Here is a 25,679-nt window from a genome sequence, read left to right as displayed (position 1 = left end):
TGGATACTGGGATGGAATTCATCCGGCTTGATGGAAAGTGTACTTACACGTCTCTCTGCTCCCCTACTATTTTTTTTTTGTTGTTGTTGTTGAGTAGCCTTCAGTTTAAAAGCATGACAGGAAAATATGCTGATATGGATACACATTAATTAATGATTACATAATGCACAGTCTTGAGGCAAATCAATTGCTCCCTCTTTGTCATTTTGTCTTTCTACTATGCTCCTGAGATAAGGGCGGCACATGTAAAAAGGTGTTTGAGACTGACAGGAGTGAATTTGCAGGGATTAAACCAGGTGATCTGAACAGAATGAATTTTTCCAGAACAAATGATTTCTGAAATCCTTTGAAACTGTGCATTACTCTCTCTTTGCCATTATATTTTATAGGGTCTGACTGTAAGAGTTAGAAGAGATTTTCAAATCACAGATGAAAATATGAAAAGTAAGTAAAATGAGTCTTGGGGTTTGAGAATAGGAACAAACAGGAAGAGGATCAATGTGGAAGACAGACAGAAATGAGACTTTAGTGGCCTTGCTATTTAAAAGAAAATGGCATAGTTGCATCCCCTCCCCTGCTCCCTATTAATGAAGTCACTCCAAGACATAGTAGAGTCCAAGCCAGATTCAGGAAAACGAGGGCAACCCCACCCCCAAAAGAGACTACACTACAGACTGTCCAGTCCATGTGCATAGGCTAGACTGTAGAGTGTCCAGTCCATCTGCCTAGGCTAGACTGTAGAGTGTCCTGTCCATCTGCATAGGCTAGACTGTAGAGTGTCCTGTCCATCTGCCATCATTTGCTTTAGGAGCCTGCTGGGAAAATCAGACTTTGTCACTTACACTGCTGTTCTGGTATGAAATTTAGAGTTGACAGCAAGGTCTGCATAACAAATAAATAGACACACACAATTCTGAGGGCACGCGTGTCTGGGTCTGCATGCTCGAACATGCATGCACACACACACACAGTGTAGATCTTAGTAGTCAGTCACTTATTGAGATACCAGCAAGAAAGATGAAAATAAATGGTGTAGGGTCATTCAAATTCCCAAGCTAATAATTTTGAAAATGGTGTAAAAATGAATGATTGCTAAGGGAGAAGGGGTGGGAGGACCTCTTCTGCTTAAGGAAATTAATTAATTAAAGGGTTCAGACTAATTGGTTAGAAAATCACCAGGAAAGGTCACTCCTCACAGAGTCATTATGCATAGAGCAAACAGTCATCTGCTTACCCTGCAAATAACTGGCAGGGCTGCTGTATATCTGAATACAAATTATCTACGGGAGCTTCTGCTGTCTTCACCTCCTTCTGTTACAGGGGACACACAGAAGCTGGTGTGTGTGTGTGTGAGTGTGTGTGTGTGTGTAGTTGTGGCTCTCATCATAACATAGTTTTTTCATTACATTAAGCCTTTTACAGATTCCTGTGTTTGAATTGGGTACATTGTGCATCATGTTTTAAGGCATTGTGACACTTAGGAATCAGGAACAGTTATTTTTTAATCATGCAACCTGTCAAGTAAGTCTTCTAGGAAAATTCCCACCAAAAGCTCAGGAAGTATAGTGTTCTGCTGGTCACATTTGCTCAAAAGCCCTCTGAAAGCAAGAAGGGGAGGGGTTTGCCTTACATACACAAGATCATTTCAGCAGACCTCAATGGCATTTGCAATTAAGAGTTTTCTAAGGTGTAACTGTTGTAGGTCCAGGATTGAGCCTGTGTTGATGCAGAAATGACAAGAATGCAATCTGCATACAAATGTAGAAAACCCACATGCTGTAGAGTGAAATCCTGGGTCATAAACCCGGGGTGTCTCCTTCCTTAATGTCGAAAACAACTGCGAAAGTCCTTGTTCTTCGTTTATCCTTTTAGAAGAACTTCCTGAGTCAATAATATTTAAGTGGTTTACTTAGATCCCATTTAGAAAATTCTAGAAATATGTCTTCATTCCCTTATTTACCTACTGATTCCTTCTTTCTTTTAATTAATTTTAATGAGGCTGCTTAACGTGCCAAGCACTCCACAAGGCTAGGGACGTACAAAGCAACCTTGTCTAACAATCATGGGTTTACAGGAACGACAAGGAAGGGAAGTAATGAACTATATTCAGTGTGATGGGCTGGAAAGCAGCTGCGAGAGCAGGGTCTCAGGACGCTCTGAGAAGAGTGTGAAGGCTGCAGGGGAAAGACTTGGAAATGAGGGCAGAAAACTCAGCTACACCGTACCGGAGTCCAGTGTAAAGTTCTTTCTCTGAAAGATAGAGAACTTCCCAAGTGCACAAATACAGATGTTTGCTTGTTTTTACTTTGAACCGAATAGTCGCCAGTTGAGAGGCATCACCATGGGACAGCCTGCTGCTGTTTTCATGGACAGCACATTGTGAATAAGGGAAATGCTGAAGAATGATTTTGGCTGAAGAATACGGATAAGGCATTTTGTGGAGTTGTGTTTGTCACACTCTGCACCCAGCAAATTCTTTGTAGACATCCCAGTTCATCAAAATGGGCTGCTAACCGACAGTTTTCTCCTGCTTGCCCATCCTATTAATTAACTAACATCAGTTACTTTGAAAACAGTTCTACAAACTAAATTAAGAGCAAGAAGACAAAGAAACAGTTGATAGAAGATAAATGCACCACCAATTCTGGACCTATTTGCCTGTAAGTTAGGAAAGAATGGGGAGGAGTTAGATTCTTCGCGTGCTGCAGGAATGCTCACAAGACTTCCTGTTTCCAGCAGTCTCTGAAAAGCACAGGGTTTGCTATCTGACAGCTACACACTGGGAGTAGTCTCACACTGAAATGATGTGTCAAACAGATCAGCAGCCAGTAGGTCCCTGATTTACAGGGCGGGAAATTCCATCCACCTCTATCCTCACTGATAAAGGCGTACTATCAGATTACTATATTTGAAAAGTTTATTATTATTTTGAAAATTGTATGATATTCCTGAAATATCTTGAGAGAACCCCCTAAGGTTTAAAAAAGAAGAGAAATGAATAGAGGGGAAAAGGGAAGGAAGAAATGGAAAAATAGATAGAGAGAGAGAGAGAGAGAGAGAGAGGCAGGCAGGCAGGCAGACAGACAGACAGACAGGCAGGCAGGCAGACAGACAGACAGACAGGCAGGCAGGCAGGCAGGCAGGCAGACAGACAGACAGACAGATAGACGAATAGGTGGATAGGTAGATAGATGAATAGATGGAGAGGTAGATATGTGACATACTGATGGGGAAAGCACTGTGCTGAGTGAAGCAGATTTACTTCTGTCAGCTGAGAGTTCTCATTATACTAAGCATTTGCACCTAGACCCCTCACTTTGAGGTGAAGCACTACCTTGAAGCACTACCACCACCCCAGCACATTACCAGAATCTTCCGTTGCTACTGAGCTTTGTCGCTGGTGACAAAGCAAAGGTACATACAAGCTCTTGCTTTTGATTGACAGCTATCGTTCTCCCCAGTTTCACTCTGTGTGTCTGTCTACTCCCTAGCACCTTAGTGAGACACAGGGACTAAAGAGAAATGGAAATTATAAAACTGAAGAAAAATAAACCAACACGACTGCAAGGGATCCAGACAACACTTTATCCTAAGGGCGCTCTCAGCAGACAGACAGCATGAGTCTGTTCTCCACATTCTCTGTGGATCATCTTGTTCAAGATGAGCTATGTCCTCATAGTAGTGGCATTTTAACAGGTTTGTTACAGCAGCATCACAAAAGAAATGCATAAATATTTGTCACCAATTCAAGCTACTGTTTAGACACTGCCTCGCCACTGCAGACGCCACAGCATGACTACAGAGAGCTGTGACTGAAACACTCTAGACTCTGGCTTCTCAAATCTTTCCCACTAATAACTTCCATCTATCCTGATTTACATGGTTGTTTGCTGTCACTGTAAAGGGATCTAAGTTTATGATCTACATGGACAGCACATTTTAGGAGGGGGTGCAGAAGAAATTACATGCTTATTGACATGCGTGTTAGTGTAGAACATCTTAGCTAGGACAAGCGGCAAGATGGCAGAACATGTACCCGGGAACCTGGATGCCGGAAGCAAATAATCAGCCATGTGAGTGAGCAGCGAAGGTGAGCAAACACCAGGAGAACGGTGGGTCAGTGTTCATCGGTTTTTTGTGTCTTTTGCATATTAAAATCACAAGTGTTGCTTGTGAATTCTCTATCATTGGGGTTCATCTAAAAGATCGGATTTGGTTAGTTTTGGGTAGGGTCAGGCACACATACTGTTTAAAAATGCCACCCAGGTGATTCTATTGTATGCAGGATGGAAAGTCACTGAGTTTGAGAGGTCCTTAGCCTACCGTCAGGCCTAGGATCAACAGCTGATAGGTGCTGATTCATTATAGTGAGCTATTGAGTACCACTATGGGATCGGCACTGTTCTCTGCTCTGATTATCCTCCGCAGGAAATTGCAAGCTAAACACTCCCAAGGATTCTAATTCCCAATGGTTTACAGAGATACCAATATAAGTATTGGTGGGCCCCACTACAGCAGAATAAACTACCAAGCAGACATATTTATTCTCTGTTCTCCTAATGGTAACTAATATCTGAGATTAATATCTAATCTAATATCTCCAGCTTTCAGCATGTTGACCTACACACACGCCAGTGATCTGTAACAGCTGGAAGTGAGGGAAGAATTTCTGTAACATCTACTTCCAAGTGAAAGCAAGGCTGGCCGAGGTTTCTCAGTGGCTGGCAGCTGGTGTTTACTCCTCTTTACCTCGACAATCAGAGGTAAAGTTCCCATATTTCAGTTGTTTCTATCTTGAATAAATTATCACGTTTATAACACTTTTTAACAGCCATCACCTGCATAGTGACATTATTATTTCAGTATAATATTTGGAATTTATGGTTCAAAGAGATAAGCTAGCTCACTGGAGGCAAATCTACTGTTTGCCAGTTCACTGGCTCTGAAATGCCACACTTTGACCTGCGAAGCCTCAGTGAGTCAGCCTGTCTGCCTCAGTACACCATCAATTATCCCTTAATATATCGTACTGGATGCTTGTGATACAAAAATCCCAAAGAAGCAGGAACACTCACACTCTTCCCATTGATGTTGCAAAATATAATGGGGCATCTGTTCTGAATAAGGCAGACCTTTGAGTAGCAATCACAAATTTGCGATGTTGGAGCTAGGTTGAAAATCATTTTGTCTAATTTGAGTTCATCTAGCGTAGTGATTCTCGACCTGTGAGTCCCAACCCCTCTGAGGTCATGTATCAGACATGCTGCATAGTTACATTATGATTCATAACAGTAGCAAAATTACAGTTATAGCATTGCAGTAAAATTAACTTCAGGATTGAAGTCACCACAACATGAGGAACTGTGTTAAAAGGTTGTGGCATTAGGTTGAGAACTACTGATCTATACAATATTTTTTGTACAAACGAAGGACGCACGGTTATAAACATGAGACAACTTTCCAGAGGTTAGACAAGCAGGGGTAGCACAAAGACTTGGCTCTCTAGCTACGTCACACAGCCTCGGCATGCACAGATTATGCGATTTCAAAGGACTCATCAGTGTAGCGATCATTTCAGGAGGTTTACTGTTTAGATTTTATTTCCAAAAGTATGCGGGAAGCTCAAGTAGGTAAAGCAATTTCCATTTTCAATTTCTAACCTTTCTGCAACACACTTTGAAATGTAAAAATTAAACTGAAGAACTAGCAGCCTGTAAACTCAATTCTTTTGAATAAACGCCCCTTATTGCCATCAGACTGGAGAGTGTCTGAATGCCAGCCATTGCTTCCTACCACCTGAGAAGCTGCAAAGTGATCTCTGCAATAGAGGAGAGAGAGATAACTGCTCTTGAACACCGACTCATCTCGCTGGAAACCACACTTGCTTCCGCTCCCATCTTCCAGTTGGCCTAATGCCAACTTGGCACGTAGCTCTTCGCAGAGATTTCCCCTTCTTGTTTCCACCTGGATCCCAGCAGGAATTTCATCGGCGTTCAGTTACGTGATTTCCTAAGGCAAAGCCACAGAGTGTTGCTCACTCACGTCACTAGGATCCTATAACCAATAAACAGAAATCGGAAACGGAGCATAGGAAAGAAGCACTCGAGTCGAGTTAGGAGCTGGAATTGTTAGAAAGTCACGGGGTAACCTTTTTCTTTAACTCAGTTGATTTCACAGTGGCTTGGCTCACATGTCTTCAGGCCCTGTGTAGGTGAACCCCGATTCTAAATTTGATAGCGTTTAGAATTGCCACAGAAGCAAGCCTTTGCGTACGTCTGTGAGGGATTTTCTAGATTAGGTAACCTGAAACGGAAAAGTAGAATCCAAATGTGAGCAATACCAATTCATGATGGGGTAGCAGCTTAAACACGAAGTGGAAAGAGAGCTGAGCTCGCCAAATCATAGCTCCCCACCACTGGACTGTGCCTGTCTCTTGGCACCCTGACTTCCGTGCGGCAATGGACAGTACGCTGTGCGTGTGAGCCGTAAAATCTCCCTTCCTTTGTAAGCTGCTTTTATTGGGTGCTGTGTCCCAGCAGCAAGGCAAGGACCACTTCCTGGGGTCATCATGAAAAGAGAAGCCCCCGGAGCATTCTAGAAATGAGGACTGTGCCTAAACGGTCCTTGAAGGCTAGCTGTGTACAGATAGCTGTGTACATTTGCCTTCCCTTTACATTGTATTAGCTTCTAGCCCCCATGGGGGTATAGGTGCAGTCGCACAGCATGACAGCGTCAATTACATGCTGAGATTAAATTAATATCTATCACCTCGCACATGTGGACTGCCAATTAATCAAAACAATCTGACATTTGAACAAACAAACTTCTGGAAATCTTTGATTTCCCATGATATATAAGATGGAGCAAGTTTTATATCAGTTAATTAAATCCACACATGACAAAGATGATTTTTCAACAAAATATTTCTCCAATAAATTCACCAAAATGCTGATTATCTGCTATAAAACAAGAATAGTACTTGGTGCTGGGATACATTGGTAAAGGAGGTAATATACAAATTCCCAACCTTCAGAAATCGTAAGGCATGTCCAGAGAACAGTAGTCTAAAGAAAATTAGATGTGGAACAAGAATGAATTTGCATGTAGCCAATGCTTTCTTGTCTGTGGTTAAGGGAGAGCTAGGACAAGAAATGTTTCCTGTGAGTTCAGAGCCTGGGATCGGGAGCTAGTATGCCTGAGTCAAGTGTTTAGATGAAAGTTTCTGTCCCGCCCAGTCCCACAGCCGTTCAGTTCCAAAGAAACACACAGAAGCTTATATGAATTATAAACTGCTTTGTCGATTTGCTCAGGCTTCTTATTAACTAACCCTTACAACATTAATTAATCCATAAATCTTATCTATGTTTAACTACATGCCTTGGTAGCTTTTCTCAGTGAGGCATTCTCAACCTGCTTCCTCCTCTATTGTTTAGCCTCCTGGTGACCCTATGCTGGTTCCTTCTTCTGTGCATCAGTTTCCTCATATATGATAGTAGTATAAGGCTAGAGCCAGTCTTCTGAATTGTTTTGAGGATGAGTTAAATGCACACATTGATAGCTCTTCCAGGGAAGTTTTGAATTAACAAAACACGGTGTCTTAGTTATTGTAGTGCCATAAAAAGACACTAGGACCAAGGAAACAGAAAAGCAACAAAAACAAACAAACAAAAAACATTCATTTTTTTAACCCTCATGACTCTCGAGGGTTAGAGTTCATGATCATTATGGTAGGAAAAATGGCATAGCACTGGAACGCCGACTGAAAGTTTACATCTTGATCCACAGTCACAAGGCAGAGAAAACAGGGGCTAAGTGGGAATGGAATTTTGAAACTTCAAAGCCCATGCCTCCATATCTCCTCTAACAAGGCCACACCTTCTAATCCTTCCCAAACATTTCTCACCAACTTTGAAAAAAAACATTCAAACATATGAACTATTGGGCCATCCTCAGTCAAACTGCCATACAAGGCTATTAGTATTGTTTATTAGGGAAATTATATAGGGAGAGAGTCATTTCAGACAATGACCAAATAGGTGTTAAAAGCCCTCATTTTTGTCTGTCTGTTTCCATTGTTTATTTAGAGTTCAGTAGGAGATAGGTGTTGATCACAGTGCAACCAGAATCCTATGAGACAAAACCCACATTTTTGGACGAGAAAACAAGGAAAGAGGACTCAGTAAACTCTCCATGCTCTTAAAACAAGTAAATCAACAGGGCTTGGATTCACATTCAGCCTGTCCGAGTCTAAAATCAAAGGAGAGGCTCCTATGTGGAATGGCCTTCTAAAATCACCTGTCATTTTGGTAGAACCTACAAGTATTATTTAGGATATAATATACAGTCTTCTTCCTTTCTGGAGAGTTTTAGTAAGTGGGGTGACGATGGTCAAGAAAGAGGGACATGTAATACAAGGGCAGAAAAAAAAAGATCATCTAAGGTTTTCTGAGACTCCAGAAAAAGCTCCCTTGCAGAGAATATAATTTTGCTTTCTAAGCAGGTATCTATTTCAAATAACTTCTTAATTAGTGGTAGAATTTTGTGTTCACTTCTCAGTTCTGTAATTGTATCTTGCTTAAACCTGTGTAGGTCCTTGTGGTTACTGCCACGGTCTCTTGGTTCATATGCATAGATTATAGATACAGTACACTTGATCATATTTACTCCACTCCCTACTACTTCCTGTAGCTCTTCCCAGATCCTCCTTCCATCCCATTTCCCAAGCCAGTCATATGTTTAATAACCTACTTTGTGGTGGGCGAGGTCGATCGATAATTAACCAGACCAATTTAACACAAAAGATTTAGCTTTTAATAAATGGGGAAAAAACTTACAAGACCAGAAATTTCACAAACACCAGCCGAGCTGGGAACCAAAGAGAGGAAGTGGCAAGGCACTTCGATCTTTTATTTGTTTTGTGTGGCCTGAGGGGGGCACACCTTAAGCAGAATGTGATTGGCTGAGATTCCCCATCATCTTCCGCTTTGTCTTAACAAGATTGAACAAAACCCAATACAACTATATACAGTAGGAACAGATACCAAATATATATATAAAAAAATACAAACAACAAACAGCATTAAGCAAGAAACATATAACAAAAGTTTTACTAAACATTCTATTTCAAGGAGTCTAGATAATGTAGAGGGTAACTACAACTATCTAATCTTCAACTCCATCAAAGATCTAGAAGGGAAATAATTTTACTCAAGCAGCCAGGAAGTACAAGCAGGAAACTTCCGAAATGTGCAACAAATGAAAGAGACAACTGATTACCTGGGCAATCACCCAATGTCTCGTTTGCAATGTTGAGTCAACCAACTTTGGCTAAGGCCTAAGCTAACTGACATGCCATTTTTAAAGGCAAGGAACCTTTGAGAACTCTCTTACCCTGTCTTGACAAGATAAGACAATCCTGTTTTTATCCATTTACGGATAGTTTGTAATTCTGTTAGTGGTCGAGGTACGGACTTTTTCTTTGCCCAAAGGCCAGTTTGCCAAGAAGAAGACAAGCTCCAAGTGGAGTGGTGCTCAAGGTTCTCTCAGGAATAGAGTGGTGATGCCAGGAGTGATTGTGTCTCGTTAGCACGAAATTCTAGGTTAAATTGAAGGCCATTTTTCACAGCTCTTCGAAGAGGTTGAAGATTATACTATCTGTACTAAAAGTAATCTCTATGTATCAAAAGAAACTGATTAGCCTAAATATAAATATGACAAACATATATAACTATTGATTTATAATTCTCAATATCTATCTAACTTGAAGACTAAGAGAATAAACAACTGTGCAATAAATGAGGACAATGACCTCCAAATGTAAACAATGTATATCATTACATAAACAATATATAAATATCTTAATCAGAGGTAGAAATGTAAATATATGTATATATATCAATATAAATAGAGGTAGAAGCATACTCACATATAATAAATAGAAGTAAAAATGATGGAGGAAGATCATCTGTCTATGTGTTACTTTCATTGGTTAATAAAGAAACTGCTTCAGCCTTTGATAGGACAGAAAATTAGGTAGGCAGAGGGAGGAAAATGCTGGGAGGAAGAAGGCAGTGAGGCAGTCGCCATGACTCTCCTCTCCAGGATGGACACAGGTTAGGATCTTTCCTGGTAAGCCACCACCTCGTGGTGCTACACAGATTACTAAATATATATTATAAATATTACTAGCTAATAAGAGGCTAAAACTAATGGGCCACGCAATGCTTAAAAAAATACAGTTTCCATGTAATTATTTTGGGTAAAGCTAGCCAGGCGGGCAGCGAGAAGCGGCCCACGGTTTCTTCTACACTACTTAGTTCAATTTGCTGCCTAGCTCCACACAAATGTGGGGCCATTTACTAGAGCATACTTCATCTTCCAGGGATCCCACTCCTAAAGACAACTCATTCTCACTCTCTAAACAACTCTTCATCTAAGCCATTTCTTAATATATTGTTTCTAAGAAAAACAGATTTCATTGATACTAAGTATGAGCCATTTTCTTTTTGTTGGGGAGGGCAACAAAGAGGAAACTAAGACATAATGAGGTTATTCACCATTAAGTCTCTCTGACAACTGTCTAGATAAAATTAACTGGACGATTGACTTCACCTCATGGTTTCAGGTATTTGAGTCCATGCTTAGCTGGCTGCATGGCTTTTAGGACATCATGGCAAAGAGAATGTGATGCACTGAAGCTGCTTTCTTGGCAGTGCCCACAAATCAGGGAGAGAGGAAAAGGGAACAGGAACAGTATATAAAAACCTTCAGCCAGTGACTTCTGGACTCAATTAGGTGCCAACCCCTCACGGTTCATTGTGTTTTCACCCTCTCAACAGATTATCCCAGTGTCCATATGATACAAGCATCTCATTGTACCAGCACTAGCTGGAGCAATCCTGCCAGACCTGAGCCTGTAGAGACATTTTATATACACACTGTCATACATGGCCACCATCTGCTTTTATTAACTAGAGTGGAAATAGACAAAAATCCTAATATCTTGTGCACAGCTTTATTTTGCACTTACCATGCTTCTATCTACACATAGGACCTACTTTTCATTAGATTTTGAATTGTTTCTTGAATTAAATGATATCAATAAACATCTGACAACAATTAGAAGACAAAGACACATGATACACCATGGCATTAATGAAGAAGAGGCAATTTTCTTTGTATGATTAGAAAAGCTGTCCACAAGACCCTAGATCAAAAACAGTAAAGATATTCAATATCATATTTATTAGAATGTCCTAGGAGAAAAACATGGTGGAAAACAAGTATTAAAACCATTCAAACCTAGTGAAATCCTAAAGACATTTGCATTCAGCTATTGCTACTGAAAATATCATTCCAGCCTTCTTGGGATGTAGTCCAGATACTTACTTACATTATAATGCAGGTTTTTGTATAGTGAAGGCATTTTTAGAACTCCTTGGGACTTTGCAGAGATCAAGCTATGAAAATATAAGGACAGGCCTACAAGTCTGTTTCTAAAGTACTATAGATCATAACTAAAATTGACTAATGAGACTAAAGAGACATCAGAAAGGTAGACAAGAGCCAGGCACATGCACGTTAAGAAAACAGACTAACGAGTGTCCACTCTGTATAATAGCAGTCGCTCAGGAAGCTCTTGAATTTCCTCTCCCCTCACTTCTCTCTTGTGGAAACTGAAGATACTAACAGGAATGATTTTATTGCATGGGTTCAAGAATAAATACACAGAGAACATTTCCTGCTCCTAAGAAAGCATTTCTTGAGTTAGTTTAACTCAATATGCGTATTCCACATATTGGAGCACTTAAAACTTGGACTCATCTTTAAATGTACTAGTTTGGATATATACCCATGATTTACTCCCAAGTGAAAGAAAATAGACTGCCAGAGTTGAGTAAATAAACACTTCTGTAGTCATAAGCAAGAAAACACACAAAATTATTCCTAGTTGAATATATTGATTAACACTTAAATTGGGCCCCAAACATTAAACAAAACCATCGGCTACTGTTAATAACGCCAACCCCAAGATGCCTGGACCTGTGTGGAAAGTGTATGGTGTATTCAGACGTTGCTGCATTAACTTGCTCATTATAATCACATACTACTTCCTTGATTTAGAAAATTAGCAATTTAATCTTAATAAAGTAAGCGTAAAAGTCTTGGAGCCAAAGTCACTGCTGTGTGTTAGAGACACGGCCTGAAAAGTAGAAGTTAGAAAACTGGGATGAATCCTGAATGCAAAAGGGAGGGATAAAGATGTGTGAGACAATAGCCCGCAGGCCTTCAGGGTAGTGGTGGTGCATAGCAGCAAGCACAGGAATGAACCACATCATTGGGTGTGTATTAATACGGGAAATGCTCATGCAGGGACATTTCCACACATCGTTTTTAGAGTGTGTACTTCCATTTCATAGCCTTTTATTTACAGCTGAGTAAAAACTGGGTTTGGTAGGAAAAACACTCTTCAAAGCAGGAAGTTAACAGTCTGACCCAAGACACTCTTTGCTGCCCCCCTGGAGTGTCTGGAGTGGGAAGAGGAAATACCTTGCCATCCAGTGGTGGGATGTGAGATTCTGCTTTTGATCAATCACCCGCAACAGTAAACCTCTCTGACAGAGGCAGTGCTGGTGTGTGCGCCTTTACAAGTGCATGCTAGCATCTCCTTCAGAAGTGCCTAGGGCTTCCTCACTAGCTAAGCCCTCTCTGCAGAGTGCTGATTACCCTGGACACGAGAGGGGAAAGATGAATATATTTCTTCTTGGAAATCCAAAGAGAGGGGAAAGATGAATACATTACTTCTTGGAGATACTGCATCCTGATTTGACATTTTTATTTATCTAAACCTTTAAGCTTATCTTGCTTCAAAGGGGAAAAGCGGCTTTGCCCACAAATCTCAAGGCTTAATCCACTATCAGCTGGAGTCGCTACTCAGGCGTGGTTAATTGTTCTGTGTCAGCTCACCTGGCCCCTCTCAGTTTGAACCCCCGAGCGAACAATGACAAAACACAAAACAAAATCAGCAACTTGCTCCGGGATTAAGGTGCAATCGATGGCAGCCTGAACAGGGAGTAAATCTCATTAATTGGCTACAATAGTACCTTGTCATCCCTGTCTCATAGATCCAAAGAGCTGTAAGTCCTAAGGACTTCAGTACAAGGTCAGCTGGCTCATGGCCCCCACCTACTCCAATTCCCAGAGGGCCTCTGACACTTGACTCTGTAGTATTCAGCTGCTAGAATGTCAAACAATAAGGCTTAACTCAGGCTTTGGATCTGATTGTTGAACATTTCTCAGTGGCTCAGTTTTACAGAAGTAGAAAAATATGCTGATAAGAATTTCAGTACTTAAAAAATTCCTACTAATTTATGCACATGTATTAATTATTAAGCTCTGTGTGTATTATGTTTGATTATGTCTGTGGTAGGACATGAACCATGCTTGTGCTGTGTGGACAACACAGATCAACTTACTGGATACATCCTTGAGCACTCTCTGCCTTATTTCTTTAAAATTAGTTTTTCATGTGCCTGGAGCTGACTTACCGGGTAATCTGGATGACTACCAAGCTCTGGTAATGCTCCAGTCTCTGTTTCTAGCACTGTGATGGCGGAGCCATTTTTACTTCATGAACCTCTCTCCCTAAGATTGGAAAAATCTACTCTTAATAGTCTCTTCAGAGAGAAAGGAGCAAGCTAACTTTGGATTTGAGTGGTCTAGTACCACCTTCTCCTGTGTGGTTCTGTGTGTTTGCCACAGTGCAGGTAGGCCTTTGTCTGCAAATGCCCTCTACCTCTCTGAGGCTGCATATCTCTTAATTATCTGCTCTATGGTCTGCACTGCTTATGACAGGTACATTGTATGGGCTTTTATTCTTTTGAATGCACACACTAGAATGCACAAACTACCAGGAGACACAAATTTACTGAGTCATGAACATTCTGATCAAGGCTTACTGAATTTAAACAATACACTAGGTGCTGGGCACTAAATGTGCTAAAGAATTTCGTGATTATCAGGTCACCAAACAAAACAGCCAAGCTTTTGGGTACAGTGCTGAGCATTAGCCTAGGTCCACCCCTCGACTTCAGGTAGACAAAGCCGATGTCTCTCTGGGTTTACAAGATGAGCTGGGAGTAACCATTCAGAGGTGGTGCTCTCCTGGATTTCAGGGGCTGTTGCAGGTGTGACCATCTGATATAGGCTGTTTAGAATGGTAACATTTAGAGGAATGAGAAAATGGCACTCTATAGAAAACCCAAATAAACAGTAAAATAGATTGTATTGGGTTCCTGAACATTTGTCTTTTTTTTTTTTTTTAATTCAGACTGATAACACCCCCAAACATCTTTGCTCACGAGATATTCTGGCTCTAAATGATTTGTATCCATTCATTTGACACAGTAGGCTCTTCTCACACAATTTGTATGTGTATGAAGGACTACATAAAGCCCTGAGATACAGGTACATGCACATACATATGTCTGTAGGCCTGCCTGTGTGCTGCGTGGGAACTGCAGGACCATGGACAGCAAACTGCGACACCCATGCCCCTTATATGAGATTGGCTCCTGCAGACTTGGAAACTGAGGTAAGATTTTCTGCAATGGGAAACTCAGCCCCTTTTCTTCACAAGTTCCCAGATCAGTGAGAGCCATGGGAATCAAAACACATTAGCAGTTAAGGAAGAGCAGAACACAACAGTCTCACCGACCACAAGAAGAAGGCATTTCTTCTGCCTGCCAATAGACAAAGTCTATCCATCTCCAGAGGAGACAGAATGAAAAGAAAGAAAGGCATGCACATAACCAGAAACCTTCCCACCAGGAAATGAGACTTTGAGAGACAGCACTAGCAGACACCAGGCTTAAAGAACGCAGTAATTAGAGACCTAATTTATCTACGTACCTCCAAAGTGAGCTCTCAGTGATGCTCCCAAGGTTATAGTCATACAACTTTGTCAAAATGAGAATCACCTGAAGGCAGAAGAAGAAATCATGGTTAGCCTCAAACAATTACAATCTCTTAGAACTGAAATGGCCCAGGGGAGGGCTTAGGATTCCTTTAATGGGCGCTTAACATAATTGAATAAATTGCTACTGCTTTTCAACTGCAGAGGGCTGGCAGGCTGGCACTGATCTGCTCTGGCCTGATGCCCTGCCCACTTTTTTTGGTGCTACCCCACAGACAGTGATGCCTGTTTTCTCTGTGTCTGACTTACCCTGGTGGGCATAATATATTCTAGGAAGCTTACTTCCTTACAACTGTAAAATATGTACACCTCAAGTGAGCTCCTAAGTAAATATTCAGGAAAGGTCAGTGGTGGAGTTTCCAGCTCTTGTAGCTTGGCCACATGGTCCACCATCCTTGATTCCTTAACTTCATGGTGCCCATCTGAAAGTGCCAGTAAAGAGCAAGATGCTACCTTCTGAGAAACATTGATGTGAAGAATAAAAATGGATCATAAGTACAAATTACAAAGAAATTAGCATGGGTGTCTTCAACATTTGCCCCTTCCCTTTCTTTGTGAGTTTGATTAACTATTTCTTCTGACTTCATAGTGAGAGAGGAGCTACTATACCACAGAAGGGAAAAGCAAGGGCATTGTAACAGGATAGTTCTGGGGCACATGATCCCTGCGACATATAAAGTTGGGTATGGAGAATGGAGAAGCCTCCAAATTGGGAATATGTTCTGTGGAAAACGGACCCTGAACAATTCTACTGAGCTTCACTGAAAAGGTCTCTGATTTGTTTCCTGTTCCCAGTCCCACTCAGAGGAAATCATGCCATTTGGTTCACTGATTCAGAATTCAGGAAACATTAATTGATCACCCAGAATGTCCCCTCCTACTAGAGGAGAACACAAACACCACAGTGAAGACTAGAGTCTGTGACCCAAACATTACAACAACAACAAAACTTCTCAGAAAGAATACAGGCGTTTCAGAGGCCTGATCCTTGCTTTTCAGTGCTCATGACAGGCTAGGTCATCACAGCAGGTTGAGATGACAGCATCGTTGGTCCCTGTAGCCATGAATAGGCTGCAGCTGACTTCCTGGAGTACCCAAGCCCCAGGGCACCTGTGGACACAGAGCAGCCTAACCTGTTCCTAACAACTGCTCTTTTTCTGTCTGTTCACTTTTTGGACAAGAGAAAGAGAGGAATTCATTGCTCTGTTCAGGGCAGTGTCCATGGTCTAGCCCTAGACCTTCTGGCCCTGCTATAATGTTTCCAACTCAGCAAAAAAACATTCACATCAATGTCCTGGATTTTCTCTGTAGGTCTTAGGATCAGTGATAGCCACAGTAAGCACACAATGTTCTAACCTTGAATTCTGAGGCAGTGGCTGCCCAAGCGTGCTAAATACTTCCAAATTCCAGGTGACTGACACAGTGCCTCATTTAGGAGGCAGGAGCATCCGTGATCCTTAACACTTCACAGAAAGCCAACTAGGACTTCTTTCCAGGAAATGGAGAGCTATGTTACTCAAAAGACCGGCAGAGATCCCTGCAGTCCTGCCATCTAAGGCTGCTCTCTCCTGACCTGCAGTGTGAGCTGCCATCAACGATCTCCTCAGAGCTCCCTTCTTCAGTAAGATGTGAGCATGTGTGAGGTGTGGGCACCCTGTGGGCACATCAGATGGCATGCCTGTGGTGGGGCATATGCTTAACAGATCCCTGTGCCAATTAAGACACCCTCACTGCTAAGTTCCAATCACAGCCATCCCAGAAACGCTGATCAGTGACAGCAGGGTGGCTGTTTGTTTGAAGACAGACAATCATGTGGCTCTCACCTCATGGTGATTTTGCCAGAGAAGCCTATAAATCCCCCACCAAGGAAATAGGGTGTGCGCAGAAAGTATTTCTAGATAGTTGATCTTATGATACAACATAGCAGTAAACTAAATAATGAAGTCACAGGCCATATCTCCCATTCATGTGACAAGGGGCTTCAGAGGTGCCCAGTAGTAGGAACCCTTTAACCCAGTGTGGCACGGTGTGAGCCAGCCTGCCCGCACACACTCACAGTGTGATCTAGCCTGCCTGCACACACGGTGATTATTTGTTTCCCAGGGCAGGTGGGCACAATGGGGAAATCTCTGCTCTGCTTCCTCTTGCTGGGCTAGTGAAACTGAAAATGCCCATAATGCGGGCCGCAGTTAATCACAGGAGAGGCATCCTTTGTCACATTTCACGGCATGACTGTTCAAACCAATCTAATCTCCCTGTCTTTAGAACCAGAGCAAGACAGAAAGGCGACCTTTTACCCTTCAGTTATGTGTTTAATCGATTACCTGAGGTCTCTCTTCCCTTCATTCTCCCCTGTGGCTGTATGCATTACCCAGCCCTCACTCCTGGGCAGTAGAGAGATGCAATGTTCTGTCGGGGCTCTTATGTTGTTATTAGTGAGTTACTGTTCACTTCTGATTAGTGGTGCTATTCAACAAAATCCTCATATGTTAAAGGGGTCACAGCTCAATTCGCTGCTCCGAAGTGAGGATAAGTTGAAAAGCCCAATTGTCTGCCTATCCTGGTACTATCATGTTACAGCTTTGTATATTTTCACATGTTAAAGAAATCAACAGAACTGTGCTAAAATTTGTTTAAATAATATATAACTCATCATTTATTTTCATTGAATAAATAATTTTCATGTATAGCTTTTCTTAGTTCAAATAGGTGACACTTAATTATAAGTTTAATGGAAGCAAGGGTATTTTCATTTCTCTGTGTGTGTATGTTTCTGAGTGTGTGTGTGTGTGTGTTTTATATGCATGTGTTCATGTAGAGGGGTGTGTATATATGTGTGTATGTGTGCATGAGAGGGGAGGCCTGCAAAGATGCAACTTTAGGTTTCTTACTTTATCATTTTCCACCTCATATTTTGAGACAGAGTCTCCCACTAAAGCAGGACTGCACTGATTCTACTAGATTGGCTGGACAATGATTTCAAAGGGATGTGCCTGTCTCTGCTCCCGTGTGCTGGGGTTACAGATGCGAACCACTACACATGGTTTTGTCGTGAGTGTTGGGACTCGGAACTCATGTCCTCATGTTTAAACAACCATAGAAGACACTAATCCTGATGTCAACCTTCCTATGTTCCACTCCAAGTCACAGAGTATCTTCGAATAGCTATGGCTATTCAAATGACTGTATATACTACTAATAATACAAATAACTATGAACTGATAATTTCCACTTAACAAACTATCTAAAACCTCAGCATGAAGTTATATCTGGAACTTTCCACAGTAGCATATCAGAAGTGTCCTTTCTGACCAGTCTCAGAACGCCTGTTACTACATGAAGTCTGACTCTTGCTGTGACTTTCTTCTTTTTGTCACATTCTTGCCTTACAAAACCTTACCTGGTTCATACTTAAAGAAAATGTAGCGTCCACCTACTGAGCCACTGTGTGGCAGCCATCCATTCCTTGGTACTCTGTATGGGAAAGGGTGATGTCTTTAAAGAAATGGGCAAAGGTTTTCTGCTTAGTGTAGAGATCAAGTCAGGCTGGGCTCCAGTGCAGCCCTTGTCCAGAGCCTTCCATACTCCTCACTGAATAATTCTACCAATGCTGACCATTCAGTCTCTTACATGAAGGTGAGGAATTGTCACTGAGGACTCTGTGACAGAAAAAATGCCAGTTCACTCCCTCAAAGCCTCAGCCCTTTTCTGCTTTGTATTACAAAACAAAGCGTTGGTAGATATAAATAGAGACCCTACTATATGCATGACTAAACAGACATGTCCCACTTTAAATTAGTAAAAGCCAGCTAAAATCCCTTTGTACCAAAATAGCTGGACAAGTGTTCTTTCTGAGTGTGCTTACAATTAATTAATTAAATTGAAACAGGGTTGGTTAACACACACAAGTCTCTATTAGGCAAGTTATTAGCCGCATAACAAATTTGAATATGACAATGCTTTTTTCATTGTTACCATAAAATATAATTGAGGAACAAAACCCCAAGCATTTATAGAGCCCTCCGATCAGCTTCTTGGGAATGCAATTTTGCATGGCATGTACTGGCCAATGATTAAGCGTCATAAAGCAGAGGATGAAAATTCACTGTTCACCTTCTAAACAGCAGCACTGGAATTTTCTGCTTCTTTTATTAAGGAAAGAAAGTTTCCCCTCATCATTCACTGAATGAGGCATTCTAACCCCGCCGGGAGGAAAATCGAACGCTATGAGTGTGCCATGCATTTATCAGGACATTTGACTTGACCACTAACCTTGGCATACCTTTATCTGGGGAAACTTAAAAAATGGGGACATGCTACCATCTCTTATTTTTCTGCCCCGTCACCAACTGCGGAATGCTCAACACTAAATGGAACCTATTTACTACATCCCTTCCTATAATTGCTCCTGGAACATTGTGGAAGACTGGGTAGAAACAGTGTAGTAGTTAGAGATGCTCTTAACTACAGGGCAACAATGTCTTTTGGACACAACAGGACTGTTGTGAAATTTTAAAGATGTGTTACATTTGTTTACGCTGTGAAACATTTGTTTAATGATGCAAAGATGTGTCAAATTCTTTTATGTGACATTTGTTTAACTCTGTGGCACTATATTACATTGCCTGTCTAAAACACCTGATTGATCTAATAAAGAGCTTAATAGCTAATAGCTAGGCAGGAGGAAGGATAGGCAGGACTGGCTGGCAGAGAGAATAAATCTGGGAAGAGAAGATTGAGGAACGAGCAAAAAGGATAGGAGAACAACGGGGGCCAATCACCCGGCTACACAACAAGCCATGTGGTAAGAAGTAAAGAAAGGTATATAGAATAGAGAAAGGTAAAGGACCAGATGTAAAAGGTAGACAGAATAATTTAAGTTAAGAAAAGATGGCTAAAAACAAGATTCTGTGTGTATTTATTTGGGAGCTGGGTGGTGGGCTCCCAAAGAGTAAAGAGTAAAACAACAGTAATAACACTCCCAGAAGCTGTGACAACATGCACAGCATGTATGCAAACCTAAGCCAGACCAAAATCTCAACATGGAGAAGGCATATGAGCACAAAGTTTCACCGCTAGCACAGCAACTGTTGACAACTGTGGGCTGCTGGGAGAGGGGCAGTTCTCTCTAAGAGGATAGCCCGCGATAAGCCAACTACATGCAGTAGGAGGCCATACATCTATAAATAGCTGGGCTGCATATATTGGCCATAATGGTGTGGGGTGGAGGGGTAGGAAAAGAGGGATGGAACTTCAAAATGCTGGGGATAGAACAGCAAATATGATCAAAGTAAGTTGTTTTAAATTCTGAAAGAACTAGTATAATATTTATTAAAACCTAAAAAGATGAAAACACCAGAAAAGAAAATGGAGATAAAACTATTTATCTTTCAGTTGCTAATAATTTGTATCCTTTCTCTCTCTCTCTATGGATCCAACCATGAAACTAATCTCAAGGGAAATGAACTGTGTCTCAGGCTCCTAAAGAGCGAGCCATCTCTGTGCCACAAGATCCTAAAGTCTTTTCTCCGATGTTCAGGAGCAATTCTGCTGTAGGAAGTCTTACAGCCAGTGGTTACCTACCCCCTGGAACGTGGCCTCTTATACTATATAAGCTGATGTAGAGCATGCCTCTGCTCTCTTTCCAGTTGCTGGATTCTGCTTCTGTTCTCTGTTCAGGCATAGAATTCTAATTTGTGAGTTTACCCCTAAATAAACAACCATCTATTTTTCAATTCTGAGCTAGTGTGGGATTTCTTTTAAGCATCCTTCTACACAATTCAGAGGATGGCAGGATCTTAGTCTACAAAGCAATATAATTCGGGTTTGGACAGGCAGGTGTTTCCATAAGTATGGCACCAGAGGAGGGCTACAAAACTCAACCAAGCTAATGAAAATTATCTCTGTTTCCTGAGGTCGGCCATTGTCTGCCTTTATGAGCAAGAACAGGTCTAACAGAGGATGACAGCAGGCTGGGACAAGACTGAAGTTAGTGAGCTCCCTCTCCCTCATCAGCTTCTAGTGGGCCTCTTCCTCATCTAGCTAAAAAGGCTATCTAGCTGCTTACTCTAACAGCTTGCTAGAGAACATTTGGGTGGAGGCAAGACCAAAGCCAATACAGGGACAAAGAACTATAAAGAGGATCAAGAGATCTGGAGTTTGAACGGTTGGGTAAAAAATAGGTGTTCTGGTTTGGGTTACTTTCTTTGTCCTCCAAATTTAGTAAAGGGAAGCAAAATAAGCATGCTGCCTTCCTTTGAAATATGTGTGCTCCAGATTGTATCTTTGGTTCAGCTAGTGCTTATCCAACTTTTCAACTCAGACTTTTCTTGTGGGGGAGCTGTGAATCCTTTAAGATTCTGACCTGATAAAAATCTATAGGGCACCAAATAATGAATAGAAGTTTAATGATATCATTGATCTTTTACGAATCCTAAAGCGGTAAGAAATTCGAGAATGAGAACTTATGTAATTCCAGGAAAATAAGAGCTTTGTTCAGAAGAAAGAGCATTCAGCTTGAAAATTTTGCACATTTAACTCAGTCAACACTCTGTAAGGCTTGCTAAAAGCCAGGAACAAAGAAAACCATGTGCTGTGAAGAAGCAGGGAGGGGAATGAGGGTTGGTACCAGTACCTAGAGACTCACAGCCTGGACACACAAGAGAAAAAAGTTGATAATGGGGCCATGAGAAAAAAAATACACCCATACATTTCAGAAAGCAAGCAAAAGAGGTGTCATCAGTGATGAACCTACAGAAGAGGGGGCACTCCATGAGTGCATGGAATTTGGTCAGAGATGAAAGGATGGAGATACTGTATTTTAAGAAAAAGGAGCCTAAATATGGCAGCATAGGGGCTTCAAAGTCCAGAGAGTTTTGGCAGAAACTCAGGTTTACATATAGCTTAGAGGATGAGAAGGCATGTATACAATGTCAACAGAGAGATGGTCTCTGGCTCCTCCCAGAAAGCCTCAAGCATTAGCTTAGATGTGCTCTTTACTGGAAAGGGGAAGGTTTTGTGACTCAGTGCACCAGTGCTGAGGCCCTGAGCTAGCCACAATATCCCAGAGATTGCCTTTAGCACAAAAGCCAGATCCCTACAATCCACCCAAGGGAAATTCTGTCATTTCTTATAAAAGGAGGCCCAGAGGTGGTACAATTCCACAAGTAACTCAGCATGCAATGACATCAGACCCAAGTGATGACCGCCTGTCCTCTTCAACAAGGGCAAGCCTCGACAGTGTTTACTTTTTTATCAACAGGAGGCCACAACCCTTCCTCACTCTCAGGTTATGCCATACACAGCAGATTAAAAAGGGACCTTTAGTATTCCATAATACATTTACCTTTTGTTGTTTTATTGATTTTTAGTTATGGAGTTTACTAGATTTCCATCACTGACAAGATGCCCAAAGCAATACTGTAATGCAGACAAATTTGGTTCTGCCCCTAAGTTAGAGGTTTCATTCCAAGGTCAGTTGGTTTCACTGTTGTGTGTCAGCAGTGACAAGAAACACTATCATGGCCGTGAATCCATGAGGAACAAAGCTGTTTACCTTATGGAAACCAGTAAGTTAAAAGAGAGATGGGGCCAGCATCTCAATACTCCCTTCAGATACAGGAATCTCCATCCACCATCTTTCCAACTAAGCCCCATCTCTTAAAGGTTTTATCATTGTCTGTAGCACAAACAGAGGCTGAGACCAAACCTGTCATTTATGTTCCTTTGAGGGACATTTAGGATCCAGGCTATTAGAGAAAGAAAATCTCTTTCATGCAACTTCCTTCTAGCAAATTCCTTCTCCTTTCACTGGTGGAGATAAAGCTGTAAGCCCAAACCATGGATCTGATGGAGACTTGGAAAATGAGCAGCAGGTAGCTTCAGTTCTGTAATATGAAATGAATTCTGCCCACCATAAACTTAACTGGAGTAGCCACTTGCAGAGTAACATCTAGGATGTGATCTTTGGTGATTCACTTGACTGCCAAACTAAAATCTCTTACCAATATTGAAAGCTTATTCCACATGCAAACAAATTTCAATATCAGTGATATCTTAAGAAATTATTTGACTTCTTGATGAGGAAGCTAAGGCACAGAAAAGTCAAGTAATCTAAATCTGAACTAGTAACTGGGGAACAGGTTTAAGATGACATTCAGGGTCCTAACCACTGTGTGCAACTGTTCATTGAGTATGACCAATCAATGAACCAATGACGAACCAACGTGGGAAATCACTGAGATGCCCTCTCTGTCCAATTTGTTGAAATAATTTATACAAAGCCATGCACTGTCACACATGGTGATAGTCATAATTTCCATCTGTTTTTCATGTGCTTCCCTTTATATAGTTCTGGAAAATGTATTTCTTATAATAGAAAGGTACAAGATTAAAATCTTTATTGACTTCAAGAAAATGGCATGTAAGAGCCTTTCATTTTATCATTGTTGTGTGTGCCTCTGTGTATTTTTGACCATGAGTATAAAAGCCAGGACCTTGTACATATAATGTTACTTAGCTAAAACCCTAATGCTTTTTCAGTCATTTTAAACATAATTTTATCTTTAAACTTTTGGAACCCTAATTAAGTCCCCTCAGTTGATCTTTCCATTTAACTTCCTGGAGAACCTGACTGACAGCAGATCAAGGACTTCCAGTGGTGAATGAGCATAAACTCTTTGGCAGACTCCAATGGATTATTTTATGCTATCATTATCTTGAAAGGTGTAAGTGAAAGTGTAATTGTACCATCTTTTGACCAATCAAAAGGAATAGGGATCAATTACGGATCAATGGTGGCTAAACAGCATTAAGGTGCTCTCCCAAAGCCCAAAGGGGACATAAAGATTGTGATGTGTACACACACACACACACACACACACACACACACACACACACACACCCCTTAAAGGACTCAGTCAAAAATAGTTTAGCATATGCAAACACAATCAGAGAACTAAAAAAAATTCTAAAATCTAAAAATCATTAAAAAGAATGAATTGAGTACAAAAAGCACTTAAAATATTTTTTATTTTTGCCTCTGGAAATTATTTAATCCCCAAATGACCTTTATGCTTTGTGGCAGGCCCCACACAATTTAGTGTAATATCCTCTGCATGACTCTGAGATTAAGCGAGTAAAACCACTACTACAGCTCCTCTAGGGAACTCAAAAGACAAGACAACCCACAGTGATGCTGTGGAGGCAGGGATGTGCAGCTAGCTGGATGAGCACAGGGCACAGCGCAAGCTGTGGCATGCAAATAGCCCCTTGGGTGAAGTGCAGAAAATTTATCAGTAAATTTTCCGTGCTCTTTCTATGAATCTGTTCCCCTGCTGAACTGGAGGTCAGCAGCAGCTAAGACTTAAGGCAATAGCCCCACTCCCAACAGCTATGGAGGTATCCTAGATGGTACCACATGAGAAAAACCAGCCCTTGCTCAGGGCATATACACCCCCTTCAGTCTGCTGATCAGCAAGAGAACATTTGCAATAACAAACAATTAGAAATAAGATCTTTATATTTAGCAGACAAAACAACCCAAGCTTATGGAATCCATTCTACCTAAGTTGCTGTTTGAAATAAATCTTTCAAAAGAGAACATTAATGATATTCCCCACATCGAGGGATGACTCAAAGGCATACTCTCCCTCCAAAATCTCTTGATGTTACCATACCCAACAAGGTATCTGATGGACATCAGTGCTGCATTTCCTCCTCCTCCTCTTCTGCTATAGGATAATGAGAAGCAAGGTCAAAGCCATATGCACACATCAAGAGAGTAATGTTAACTATAATATTCTTCTTTCTTCTCTTTGTGGTTCACTCTACCCAAATGATATTCTGTGTAGCATCCGCTGCCTTGAGCCAGAATAAGGGAGATGCTAAAACAGATGACATTCGCATTTAAAAACAGAGCAAAATGTTTCCACAAGAACAAAGTCAAAAAAATGTAGCAAGATGAAGCAATTACATTGACTATGAAGGAAATGCATTTTTAAAGCAAGGTTGCTCTACACATGGATAATAATATGTAAAATAAATTAAATAGTCAGAGATATCCAAAGCCAAGTCTTGAAGATATAAATATAATTTGATCTGAATAAGAAAGACAAAAACAGGCAAGTTAATGTGCTGTTTGGGGACTATGATTACTGAAAGTTGTGTGGACTATACTATCTTAAACTATAAACTATATATCCTGTCCTTTCCCCCATTTCCTTGCTGTTTAGAAGGGAAGGGACACAATACCCAACACAGCTTTCTTGAAGTCAATTCCTGTTGAGGGGAAGATAATACTCAACATACAACTTGCATTTATATGAAACTTTAAGAAATTAATAAATTGTATAAAATTTAAGTCACTTGGTACTCAGGTGCAAACCAGAGACTACTGCTCACTTTATCCACAAGACAATAGGAAAACAGTCCTTGAATCCTTTTCTCTCTGAGAAGTCATTAATAAAGAGAAACATAGACAAAAGGAAAGAGAAAAGCCAATTTCTTAAGTCAGAGGGTATAGACTGGACTTGATAGGAGAAGACAAAAAGAATGTCAGCAATGGACATATTCTCCCAACTTTCTGATGCAACAGTCTGAGAAGGACAGATTTATTGGTTCTTAATTCATTCTCTGTCAGAATCATACATTCTAAATATTAAGCTTCTTCTTGTGTAGCTCATATACAAAGAAGTCACCTTTGGGT

General features: G+C 41.0%; 1 protein-coding gene across 7 annotated transcripts in view; it reads right to left on the bottom strand.

Moving 5' to 3' along the window:
- Sorcs1 (sortilin related VPS10 domain containing receptor 1) overlaps positions 1-25,679 on the bottom strand; it is a 515,423-nt gene that overhangs the window by 311,405 nt on the left and 178,339 nt on the right. For all 7 annotated transcript variants that reach the window (XM_085694085.2, XM_048424037.3, XM_048424036.3 and 4 more), the window contains exon 2: positions 14,911-14,978. In XM_085694085.2, the coding sequence (XP_085550211.2) occupies positions 14,911-14,978 (68 nt within the window). The remainder of the gene's footprint in view (positions 1-14,910; positions 14,979-25,679) is intronic.

Source organism: Myodes glareolus, chromosome 7 (genome assembly GCF_982192425.1).
Source record: "Myodes glareolus chromosome 7, mMyoGla1.1, whole genome shotgun sequence".
Classification (NCBI taxonomy): domain Eukaryota; kingdom Metazoa; phylum Chordata; class Mammalia; order Rodentia; family Cricetidae; genus Myodes; species Myodes glareolus.
Note: the sequence above shows the minus strand (reverse complement) of the source record. Positions and strands in the feature narration are given on the sequence as shown.